At 40.4% G+C, this 12,481-nt stretch overlaps 1 protein-coding gene across 1 annotated transcript; it reads left to right on the top strand.

Annotated features, from left to right (window-relative positions):
• The first annotated feature begins 437 nt into the window (after positions 1-437).
• On the top strand, positions 438-7,647 carry smco4 (single-pass membrane protein with coiled-coil domains 4). The gene is made up of 2 exons (XM_084127211.1): positions 438-578; positions 7,262-7,647. The coding sequence occupies exon 2, from the start codon at positions 7,327-7,329 to the stop codon at positions 7,504-7,506; it is 180 nt and encodes a 59-aa protein (XP_083983337.1). The 5' UTR covers positions 438-578; positions 7,262-7,326; the 3' UTR covers positions 7,507-7,647.
• The last annotated feature ends 4,834 nt before the right edge of the window (positions 7,648-12,481 follow it).

Genomic DNA, 12,481 nt, shown 5'->3' with positions numbered 1-12,481 from the left:
ACGCAATTCTGACTTTATAACACGGAATTGCGATTGTTTTTTCCACACAATTCTGGCTTTATAACACGCAATTCTGAGAAAAAAAATCTAAGAAAATGTTGCAATTACCTTTTTCTTAAACTTTTTATTCAGTAAGCTTCCATAGTTACAGATATAGCCTAGGTGTGATTTCTGAAGAATCACATTTTATTGATGCAAGTAAAGTAGTGGGGGCGTTTTATGTTTATAAAAATAAAATAAAAGTTTACAGCCCTTTTTCGGCCATTGTGTATTCTGATCTGTTGGTCGTCTCCGTGTTTCCCCCTGTCGGCAGTGAGGAGTCACTGTCACTACAGATGTTTTCTTTTTTTCTTTCACATCTTTCCTGTCTCTCGCGCCCCCGCAGAGGGAGAGCGCGCGCGTGCGTGCTCCTCCTCCTGCGCGCGAGGCTCCAGCTCTGCCACGTAATCTCGGTCGAGCCCCCGCTCACTCACTAGAAACCTCCGGGAACCGTGACAACGACTGCGGAACACTCAAACACACTGTACGAAACACCTCCGGGCGGTGCGCGCGGGTGTAGCGGAACACACACTGTGGCGGTAAGCGAAAAGTGCGTGGAAGTGTCCCCACGCGCGCGGCGCGAGTGCACGAGACGCAGTCCACATTTAGTGCATTTTTAAAGCGCGAGCACAAGCAACAGGGCGATCCATGTGTGTGAAGTGAGATCGGATACTTTTCGAGTCATTTGCATGCAACAGGTCGTCGATTTGTTGTCTGTAGCAACTCGTTTCATTGTAAACACTGACAAGCAACTTCGACGCAGAAGAGAAACTATGAGGCTCACGCTGTCAATGCAGTAGCTTTCTAGTATGTTCAATAGCAGCCTGGTCTGTGAGCTTGACCGGGACGCCTTAGCTTTTCTCACGGCCAACTTCCATGTGTTTTGAGCAGTGATTCTGAGAACTGTAACTTTTTAGTTGTTATATTCAGAAAAGTTCAACACGATGTCACACACACCACCTGTAGTGCTGATTCATAATGTGACTTGCAACAGCATTTATTCACAGTATGGCGCATGTCGTGTTCATGTTATGCTGTATTGTGCTTGGTGGGTTTGGGATGTTGTATATGTGTGTTATAAAGTGAGTTATAAGGTTTGTTCAGCCAAAAATTATGTCATTAATTACTCACCTTCATGTCATTCGAAACCCGTAAGACTTCAGAACAAAAATAAAGATCTTTTTGATGAAATCTGAGAGCTTTCTGTCCCTCCAGTGACAGTCTACGCAACTACTAGCTTACTGAGGCTTGAAAGTGGTAAAGACATCATCCATGTAAAGTAATCCATGTGACTCCAGTGGTTTAATCATAACTTTATGAAGTGATATGAACACTTTGTTTTTGCAGAAAAACATAATTTACCAATTTGTTAGCAAACAAAATTATCCCCACCATGCATTCTCAAGAGCACCACAATGCATGCATGCTGTTTCGACGCGAGAGCAGATACGTGAATGTGTGTTGGAGATTAATATTGTAAGATTAAGATTATAATATTTGTAAATAAAGTGATACATTATGTTTTATATTAAGGGCTGTAAGCTTATAAAGCACTCACGTCGCTTCATAAAATTGAGGTTAAACCAAAAGTCACATGGATTACTTATACCTTTCTGGGGCTTGAAAGTGATAGTTGCATAGGCTGGCAATGGAGGGACGGAAATCTCATTAAAGAGATTTCATTAAAAAGATCTTCATTTGTGTTCCGAAGACGAACAAAAGTCTTAAGGGTTTGGGATGACATGAGGGTGAATAATTAACGACAGATAAGGTAATCTAGAACATTATTTACTGGTTGTCCACCAACACGTTACCAACAAATTATGACATGACAACCCAGATCAAATATATATATTACATAATTTTGACACTATTAAAGGGGTCATATAATGCCATTTTTATATGCTAATATGATTCTTTAGGGTCTAAATTAAAAGTTTGTAATATACTTTAATTAAAAATTATCATTAGTATTGTAAGAAAACACTCATTTTACCTGGTCAAAAACAGCTCTGTTTTCAGCACGCCGTTTAAGTGCATGTGTCTTTAAATGATAATGAGCTTTGCTCACCCCGCCCCTCTGTTCTGTGCGTACACCGTTTGTAACACAATAACCATAACGTGTTGTTCATTATAAACGTGGGATTATGAATTATATTGAGAACGTCGTACATAGAAAACATGCCGTAATGTACCCTGAGTGTAAACAGCCGCATTCATCGTGAAGCGTGCAGCAAGCGATTTGCAAAAATTTATATAAATATTAATATAAAGGTTAATAAAACGTTACACTCACTTCAGTTATTCTGGAGGTGCAGCAGGAACACCAATAGTTGGTACCGATCCTTTTTTCAGGAGCAGCTTCTTAGCAAAACCAGCTTTATAACGTTACTGACCCTCGTTTGTAAAGCAGTCTGGTGTGTGAAATGATTCGCGCAAACATGAAAGCATTGACGTTGATCGTGGGGAATATTCCCTTCGAAAACACTCAGCCACTGCGTCCTCAGCGGTTCAGATTTAGGAACATCAAAATGACTGCTGTGTTCCTTATTGCACCAAAGAACAGAACATCACAATCGCTTAGACGCCATTCTGCTCATAGACAGTGCTCCAGCGTATCAACAATGACCGACAGCTCGCTCACGAGCGAGGGCGGGTCTGTGTTGAAACCAAGCGGCAACCTCCCCGTCTCTCTCTTGAAACCAACACGGAAGTGAGTTAAACTGCAATTCGTTGACTGGCCGCTTGAGGCTGTTGTCAGAAGTGAGTCAAATCTGTATCTCCCCCATGTTAAAATGCCAAATTTTACAGCAGAAAAAAACGTGTTTAAAGCCTGGTGTCTGTATGTGGATTTGGTCTATACAGCTAATTTTGCCCTTCATAACAACTGTGAGGGGGGTGAATTATTTTATAACTCGTCCGTTTAGTTGATTAATATTTAAATTTAAGGGTGTGGCCAAGCCACTTGAGTGACAGATGGATTGCCGCTGTCAGTGCTAGCCGTTTGTCTGCTGTTACTAGCCGTCACTTCACCTCAGCAATGTTAGCTGCTGAACTTGCCATCTCTGCAGTGTTTGTGCTTTTTTTCGGGATTATTATTTCATACAATTTAATACTTGGGTAACGTTACAAAGCCCACGTCTTTGGATTCCGTCGTTATCGTTCGAGAGAACAACCAGCACTGTATTTCAGTTGTTTTTCTCTGTGAACATGCACTAATGGATGTCTGACAATTTCGTTGCTTTTTGGGGTTTTCAAATTTAAAACGTCAATAAATGCTCGTTCGTTCTGCTCCCATGGAACAGATGGATTATAATATGCTTATGTAAGTTACCGTCAGATGAAATCATGCAGGCGTCGGCGCTTTCTCCGTCCGTGCAATAAATGCACATGAATGAGCGCGGATTTTCTAGCGCATTTACTTGCACTTCAAAGGCAATATATCTATGGTTTAACGGTTAAACCATAACCCATTTGAGAGACGGCCAACATCAGAATTTAAAATGGACTGAATAAGCTCTCCGCTCAGCGATGCCGCGCTGACGGACCATGAAAGAGTGACGGACATGTATGCACATAAATCACTGTCATACACAAACACTCTCGAAGTAATACACAGTCTCACTTGTAGCCGTGTCTTTTAACTATTATAATATTTCGAAGGGCAAAAATAGGAACGTTTGGAATTGGCTTTACATCATCAGCTAACTCGATCACGTCGAGCTAGGTGATTTCAGATAGCCAGGCTCCTCAGCTCCACTCACGCCCCGCCTGTTTGTCTATTTTCTGTTATCCGGGAGTGATGCAAGGCCAAGATGGCGACGGCCGGCTCCGCCCACTTTAGGCTTCAAAAATGCTCTTCAGAAACCTACGGGTGACGTCACGGACACTACGTCCATATTTTTTTACAGTCTATGGTTGAAACGCTGCTGTCAATCAACAATCGTGGAAGGGGCGTCCGACCGTGTGACGTCACAAAATCGAACGGTTTGATTTGAGAGAGGGGAAAACATATAAGAAGATTAAAAAAAAAACACTGGATGGATTTTTATCATTTTATGATGGTTGTGTACAGGCACTGCCAACACACATTTCAGTACAACCAACTTGTAAAAGTGCATGTACCATTATATGACCCCTTTAATAAAGGCTTTACAGTCATGGACATTTTCTGAATATTTGAGTATACTCTTTTTTCAAATTGGTTCATTTCAATGAATCACTCCAACAAATTGGCCTGATTGATTCACTAGTGAATCAGTCATATTCAAAGTTATTTTAAAATCCTTATCCATGAATCACAAATGAAACCCTGTTTCAGTTCCAGAATCTGCCTATGGTTTTGGCATTAGATTTGACCAATTCTTCCTATCAGTTTACATTACATTTGCTCTAATTAAATTGTATATATCAGCATTTATATATAGAAGTATCAACATCAGTCACTGAAAAACTTGTCGACTGCTTGTAAAGTTACACAACAGAGCTTCATGTCCCAGATTACCCTAATTCACCTGAGCTGCAAAATACTATGAAAATCGGCTTGTGTGTTGTTTTGAAAGTGTTTTATTTAATTGAAAATGTGGTTTTATTCAAGCGTGTAGTTCATTATGACACACGTAATGTGTGCACAAAATCACACAATCTTAAGATTCAGGATACAACACCCAGTTCCTGTTTGCCTGGGTGGGAATTGTGGCTGTGGTTCTGTATGTGTGTGCGCTACTGCATTTTCACATTCAGATTTCTTACTCCTGGCCTTTGCTCAGTTTCCATGACTACGGGTGAAAAAACTTACTAAAGGTGTGAAGCCACAGATATGGAGCAATATTTAGGACCTGAGCACCAATGGTGCATTTATTATTAATGTATTTTTATTTTGTATAGACAGCATGTATTAAGTGTGACATGCTATACATCCAGGGGTCTCCAACCTTTTTTCATTTGAGAGCTACTTTTTAAAAATGAAAGTGGCAGAGAGCTACTCGTGTAATGCAATACTTAAATCTCTTAAATAATGTCTCATAACTCTCATATTAGCAACTATCCAAACTGTTTTAGACCTAAAAGTTTTCATAGGCCTATATATGCCACCCTTAAATGTCAGAGATTTAAAAAAAATTATAGAAAATTGTACTTTGCATATTATATTGTAAAAACACATAACTATTGTTGATTTTATAGTGCATCATAACTAGAGATGAAATGTCATGAAAATTTCATATTATATTAAATTCATATTAAATTACATATTATTCTAACTAACATTTGAATATTAAGGGCGTTTTCAGACCTGTAAATCGATTGCTTTGTTCCGAAACAGGTATTTAATTTGTTACATTGTTGCATTTTCTTCTTGGTTCAGATCACTTTCACACAGCAACATTTGAAAGTGTTCCAAAAATGTGTTTATGCAAGCGAGAAAAGCTGTCCTCTTATTGGTCAGATTTCACCTGTTTGCGCTCCTCTACGCAGAGATCAAGATGGATGAACAAGTTCACTTTATTTTAGTGGCTTTATTTGTGGCTACACGCAAACACTTCTAATGCAGTTAGAGCGGGAATCAAGGCTTCGTCAGGACAGCATTCTTGCAATGCATGGAGAAGAGCAATTAAAACAACATTTTAAAGGTAGAGTAGGCCATTTTTTTTCATAAACACTTTTTGTTATACTGGTTGAAACTCTCTTCACATCCTGATTGCAATCAATTATAGAAGTGGTCTAAATATTAAAATATGTACATATCTTTTGTGGAAGTCTCAGGGCCAAAAAATGTTCGTCCAATCATTGCATTCGGTCCAAATGCAATGATAGGATGTACTACCTGCCTGTCAACACATGTATTTCCATACCTCCGTGCAGCTGCTCGCACAGACATCACACGTCATCACTGCGTTCTTGTAAGGCTATGCAGAGTTGTAGACAGACAGTCACAGAGTGCCACAAACAAACAGCAGCCGCCTTTTACAGTTCCTCCTGAAACAAAACATCGAGCTTATGCTGCGTTCACACCATGTCGTAACCGTAACTTAGAGATGGCAACCCATGACGTTCTACCCGGAGCTGCTGTCCTCAGACTTTTTTGTGTATACATAGACAGATTTAGTCGAAATGAATCTGCAGCAGTCAGGTGGTACAACCAAAGTCCCTTTAAGACAAGTCATTTCACTCGGCGGCCATTTTTGAAATGCCTCTCGGACATGCAAGTGCAGCTCTCATCTCTTTGAATGGGGAAACATCAAATTCTTTCAAACTGTTCACCAAGCTTACGATCAAATTTCTGATTTGAAATCACCAATGAATTCTGACAACAACTGTCTCATAATTTTTTTTCTAAACGCTCAAATCATGATAGAAAACTTAAATTTTTCAGGCTGAAACAAGCTAATGCGCATGCGCAGTGCGTCTGACTGTTTCTATGGGAACCGGAGCTTGGCAGCTGCAGTGACGTGATGACTTTACCAATCAGCGATTTTCTCTTATTTAGAAGGCTGGACTTATTCCACCATATTGAGCATTGCACTTTTCCCCATTCAAAACAATATGAGTGATGCCTCTTGTGTTATTCTGTAGTCTTTGGTACAATTACTTACAACTCTGTTCATTATTATTCTTATGACGCTTATCTGCTCTGGCTTTGCTTCACCTGCGCGTTCATGTGTTTTAAAGGAGGCGTGGCTTAGGAGGCGCTCTGAAGGGAGGGTGGGACCTCATGCTTTCAAAGCTAGCTTGCTATTGCTAGCCTCTTTCCTACCATACCTATAAGATGGTTTGGCTTTCAACTGCGATAACTAACGTGCTCACTCACAGAAGCAGACACTGCTGATGAATTATGATACCGCTTGGTTCGTTGGTCCATTGGATCATGTTGATTTTTTTAACTCAACCGAACTGCCTCGTTCAGGAACTTTGGGCTATCTGGGAGCGATTCTTTTGGCGTGATTGCCGTGTTTACATATGCCTAAACTAACTAAAATAAAGGAGAAAATGCACCAGGTTCCGCAACAAACGCTCTATATACGAGCCAGGTGTGAAAACGCCCTAAAACTGAATAAAACGCCAACAATATAAAGAACTAGCTAGGTTAGTTGATTATCTTCCATAGATATCGCCGTCAGTTCGTACTACCATTAGCACTTTCTCTGACAAGCGGATGCAATGAGACCTGTTTTTCGGTTTGTTCATGTGACGTTTGACATAAAGCTTGTACATGTTTTCACAGGAGGGCATCTTTTGGGTTTTTATCTGGGATCGCCGGTAACCCGCTGTGTGGATACACACTGAGCCATGCGGCAGTTGAAGGGCAAGCCGAAGAAGGAGTCGTGGAAAGACAAAAAGGAGCGCAAGCAGGCCATGCATGAGGCCAGGGAGCAGGTGACGACCATCGTTCTACCGACGCTCGTCGTGCTCGTGCTGCTCATCGTCCTCTTCGTCTATGTGGCGACCAGACCCGGAGCCATCGAGTAAAAAGACTCCAAATAGCCAAATCCCCGTCCTTGTCTTGTCTCTTTCGTTTTCCCTTGTTCTTTCCCAATGCCATGACTTGGACACAATCATAAGGATGAATGGATTGATAAAGGAGAGGTTTTCAGTGCCATGTTTGGAGTGTATTAATGGAGTCTCCCGCTTTGGCTTCCAGCAAGAGCGCCTCTCCCAGCCACCAGCGTTCGTGTCTGTGGAGGCCATGTTGGCTCTAAATGCATTTACAGGGTTCCAGTTTCATGCCAAAGCACCTGAGACGCAGCAGACTCGGACTGACCCAGGAACAGGGTCAGACCTGATGCCTCTGTGCTCAGTTACAAGTCAGTACAAATGAGAAGTGACTGTAGAATTGCACATGTCTGTAGCATGCACGCTTATGCACACACACACACACACACACAGATCCCGTGGACGTGTCATAAATGAACTTTGATGGATGTCACATGAAACCAATGACAGAAATGAATGTTTATACTTCTGAATGCTCATTACCGAATGCCTCTTAACAGTCAGTTGCTGATGTGTTTTGGTTAAACCATGTGTGTGTGCGCGAGCAAATTGAGTTGAGTGCATGTTTTTATGACACATCTGTGATATACAATCCCAGCGGCAAACATACTCTTATTTTAAAATGTATTCCAGCAGGACTTGGATCTAAGAATGTGCCTTAAAACTTTTAATGATGTAACCGCAGTTAAAGTATTAATAAAGAAGTCAAACGCCACGCTGACTGCTTCAATGCTTTTAATAAGACTCTGTGTTGTGATGTTTTGCACTAAGTTTGAGAAGTTCCAAGTTCATATCCTTCTCATTTTGCTCAAGAGCACTACAGCCTGAGGCGCTGAAATATCCTGTGTTTCATTCTGAAGGGCTCAAACCCTATGCCCTAATCCCTTCAAAGGGATGAATGGGGTGTCTAAACTCGGTCCTGGAGGGTCACTGTCCTGCAGTGTTTAGCTACAAATTGCCTCAACACACGTGCTTGGAAGTTTCTTAGTAAGACCTTGGACCCTAAATCCGAAATCGCCCCCCATACCATCAAATAGGGCATTATTTGAGGGGACAGCCATTTGTTGTGGTGGACGTTATTGAGTGCACTCATTCAATCCCACATTGCACTACAATAACGAGTGTACAACCAGAGAATGTCTAATAAGGTGAGAAGTTTCACTATCCGGTTTCTGAACTGGTTGCAGTTCCACTCTGATTCCATATGAGGGCGCTTACAGGACGAGTGCAGAATGAATGGAGGTCTATGGCATAATTTGAATGTTGTATTCGAAAGGAGATGCAAAGAAATTACACATTGCTGAGTGTTAGATTTTTTAGAGTCACTTATTTGCTTTAAAAAGTCTTTTAAAGTGTCAATGACGTCATACACATCGTACGACCAGAGATACTGCTTTACAGGAATCCTTCAGTCACTTTGGTGCTTTCGCGCTCTGCACTTTCTTTTCTCTCGAGGCATCGACAACACAGCTGACACAGGTAAATACACATGCTAGAAGAGTTTTTGTTTTGTTTGTTTCTGGTCCCGCCACGATGCCATCAAGCGGTATCTCTGGTTGTAATCAGTCCTTCACTGACCAATCAGCGTTCATTAGCAGAATGCTAGCGTGTTATGGGCAACAACAACTCAACCTGTAAGAAATTGAAAGGACATAAGTACTCGTTCATTCAACTTTCGACCTATAACCCATGTTGAACTTGCAAAACCTACAATCAAATCTGAGATTTCTCAACGGCAATCGGGTGAAAGAGACAAATTTAGCCGTTTAGCCCCATGGACTCCCATTCATTTTGCACTCATGGGCGATCGCCCCCAGTGGAACTCTGGTGGAACTACAACCAAAATTCGGTACAATAGGACTTAAAGGTGAAATGTGTGATATTTCTGAGGATTTATTGACAGAAATTCAATATAAGATCCATAACTATGTTTTCAGTGGTGTATAAAGACCTTACTTAATGAACCGTTATGTTTATATTACCTTAGAATGAGTCATTTATATCTACATAACCGCGGCCACCCCTTTTATGAAGGTCGACATATCGTGACGTCATGTTTCTACCGTAGCCGACAGCGAACAAACAGCGCTACAGAGCGTGTTTTGTCACTAACTTGAATGAGAAGCAGCAGAAAAAGACGCAGCAGAATACGTGGAGAAAAACATGCTGTCTGAACGACGCCTCGGACATTGTAACGTTAGCTATTTCCCCTTACCTAGCTGCTTTGATGCTCTTATCCATAGCTCTTTCTTATCTTATACTAACTAGCATGGAAACAGGCTATGGTAAAGTCAGTGAATAAAAGACTAACACAATGATGAACAATTAAAAATAACAATCGCAATAACGTGGTTTTACTGAATAATTAAGTAAATATAATTTAATATAAAATATAATATAAAGAAACCTCATTGCTTGACTTGCTACTCTCTGCTGACTCAGACAACGACATCTTCCGATCCTACGTCGGCCACCGTAGCTTCTCATTCGAGTTTGCGATTTGAAGGATTAGCTGCGAGTGACTGACTGTTTGCAATTCGCAAATCTCACCACTAGATGGCGCTAAAAATCACACACTGCACCTTTAATAGTGAGTGGGCAGGCTCAATAATATGACTCAAGTAAGAGTAAATAAGTAGTTTGCTTAAAAACTACTCAAGTAACTACATTACAAAGTACTTCAGTATTTTTCTATTTTTACCTCAAATGGGGAGATGATGGCGATATGGAGCACTAAACACTCTCATGTCATCTGTTTCATTCATACTGGAAGCCCAGCACGGATTCATCCCTCGCGCAGAAAGTCCACAAGTGAGATTCATAGAAGTATTAAACTTATGATGTTTCAGGAAATGCCTTATATGGATATAATAACATGCAAATAGAGACGTTTTTTGACTGATAAAACATGAAGACAAACACATGATAGCGATAATATATCTGTGTTCATCAAGCTATCTCAGGTATTTTCATAAGAATTATGTATGTCTTTAAAGGGACAGTTCACCCAAAAAGGAAAATTAGCCCATGATTTACTCACCCTGAAGCCATCCTAGGTGTATATGACATTCTTCTTTCAGACGAATACAATCAGAGTTACATTAAAAAATGTCCTGGCTCTTCCAAGCTTTATAATGGCAGTGAATGGCTGGAGAAAATTTGAAGCCCAAAAAAGTGCATCCATCCATGGTAAAAGCGCTCCACTTTTACTCCAGGAGGTTAATAAAAGCCTTCTGAAGTGAAGCCATATGTGTTTTTGTAAGGAAAATAGCCATATTTAAAACTTTATAAACTATAATCACTAGCTTCCGAAAGATGGACTACGCATCGATTCGATTTACAGTGGAAGACTAACCCCTGACCCGACGCACAACATTACGCACGCGTAAGCTAAGAGGAAAGAGCAAAACAAAACCCTGGTCGCGAATGAGCAATTTTGAAGAGAAATGTCTGAGGATTTCTATATAATAGAAGAGGAGCTTCAGTCTGTTGCCCAGCCCTATTTGTTTAAACCGTGAGGCGTCTAAGCCTACAATACTCCTACATCCTACTTCATACATGCGTTACTGGTTACTCTTGTTGTAGCGCGGAAGCTAGTTATTCTGGCGGAAGCTAGTTATTTTTGATTATAAGGTTATAAATATGGGTATTTTTCTCACGAAAACCCATGGCTTCGCTTCTGAAGGCCTTTACTAAACCCACTGGAGCCGTTAGGAGTATTTTTTTTTAATCATGAATGGATGCACTTTTTGGGGTTTTACATTTTTTCCAGCCATTCACTCCCATTAAAAAGCGTGAAAGAGCCAGGACATTTTTAATATAACGTCTGAAAGAAGAATGTCATGTACACCTACGAGGACTTGAGGGTGAGTAAATCATGGGCTGGGTGAACTAACCCTTTAATGCAATGCTAATCAACATAGCCGTTATCATATAATTTAATAAAATAATATATTCTCACTCTGTGTTAAGAAGCAACATGAAACCACAGAAGTAATTTCAAACATGACTGACATGTATTGTGATTTTGGAGCAAAACATGATATTAAACTCATAAATTGTAGTGTTTGATATTATGCTAAGCAAACATACTAGCTTTCCCTGTTGTCAAGAGAAATTGTTTTATTACTAATTTTGAAAAGTAAGTCCAGGTAAGATCATTTGAATGTTTTATAATTGAAAGCAAAGAAGGTTAAGTGAGAGGTCCAATTAAAAAAATAGAGAGATGTACAAAAGTATGAATAAAAAAGTGCCAGTAAAAAATAAAAAAAATAAGTGGAGTATGGTTAACATGTTAAATTAAATGCTCTTTTTTCCGTTCTACCGCAAATGTGTTGGGAGGAAGCCCATTGCTATAGTGACGAACTACACTTTTACATGCATCATCATGCGATCTTATTTCACTGTTGTTGAGGTTTTTTCAGCTTTGTACAAAGTTTGCTTCGTACATTTAGTTTAACTGTATTGTTAAAGAGGACGAGCTTTACCGTTCAATTGAACTGTGTCCATGTTTTTTAAGACACTTAACAAGTTACATTGTTCTTGCTCTTTTTTTAGTTACTTCAACTGCTCAGTGCTCTGGTATTATCAATGGGACCCATTTCAGGAGCTGCCATAATTAAAATTTAAATATATGAGCATAGCTCACTAACACATTCACTAAAATATTAAAACGTTAGCGATACTGATTCAAAACACGAGCGCCAGTGATTGAATGTCAATCGATGTCAATGCGCGGTTTGAACGCCCCGCCCCCCAGCCGAACTGGAAGTTTTGATTGGTTTTGCACCCGAGTCAGACCTGTCTGTTATTGGCTGAAGCGCATCAGACCTGTCTGTGATTGGCTGAAGCACAGGGCTCCACCGCAGTAGTTTGAAAAGTGCCTCAAATGTCAGCTCGCCCTGTTGCTCCGTCGGCACCTTTGAGTAACTTAGCCGACTTTGTACTTTTG

The sequence above is a fragment of the Abramis brama genome, assembly GCF_963993115.1.
Source record: "Abramis brama genome assembly, chromosome: 10".
In the NCBI taxonomy this organism is placed as follows: Eukaryota; Metazoa; Chordata; class Actinopteri; order Cypriniformes; family Leuciscidae; genus Abramis; species Abramis brama.
The sequence above is the reverse complement of the archived record's forward strand: the minus strand, read 5'-3'. Positions and strand labels throughout refer to the sequence as shown.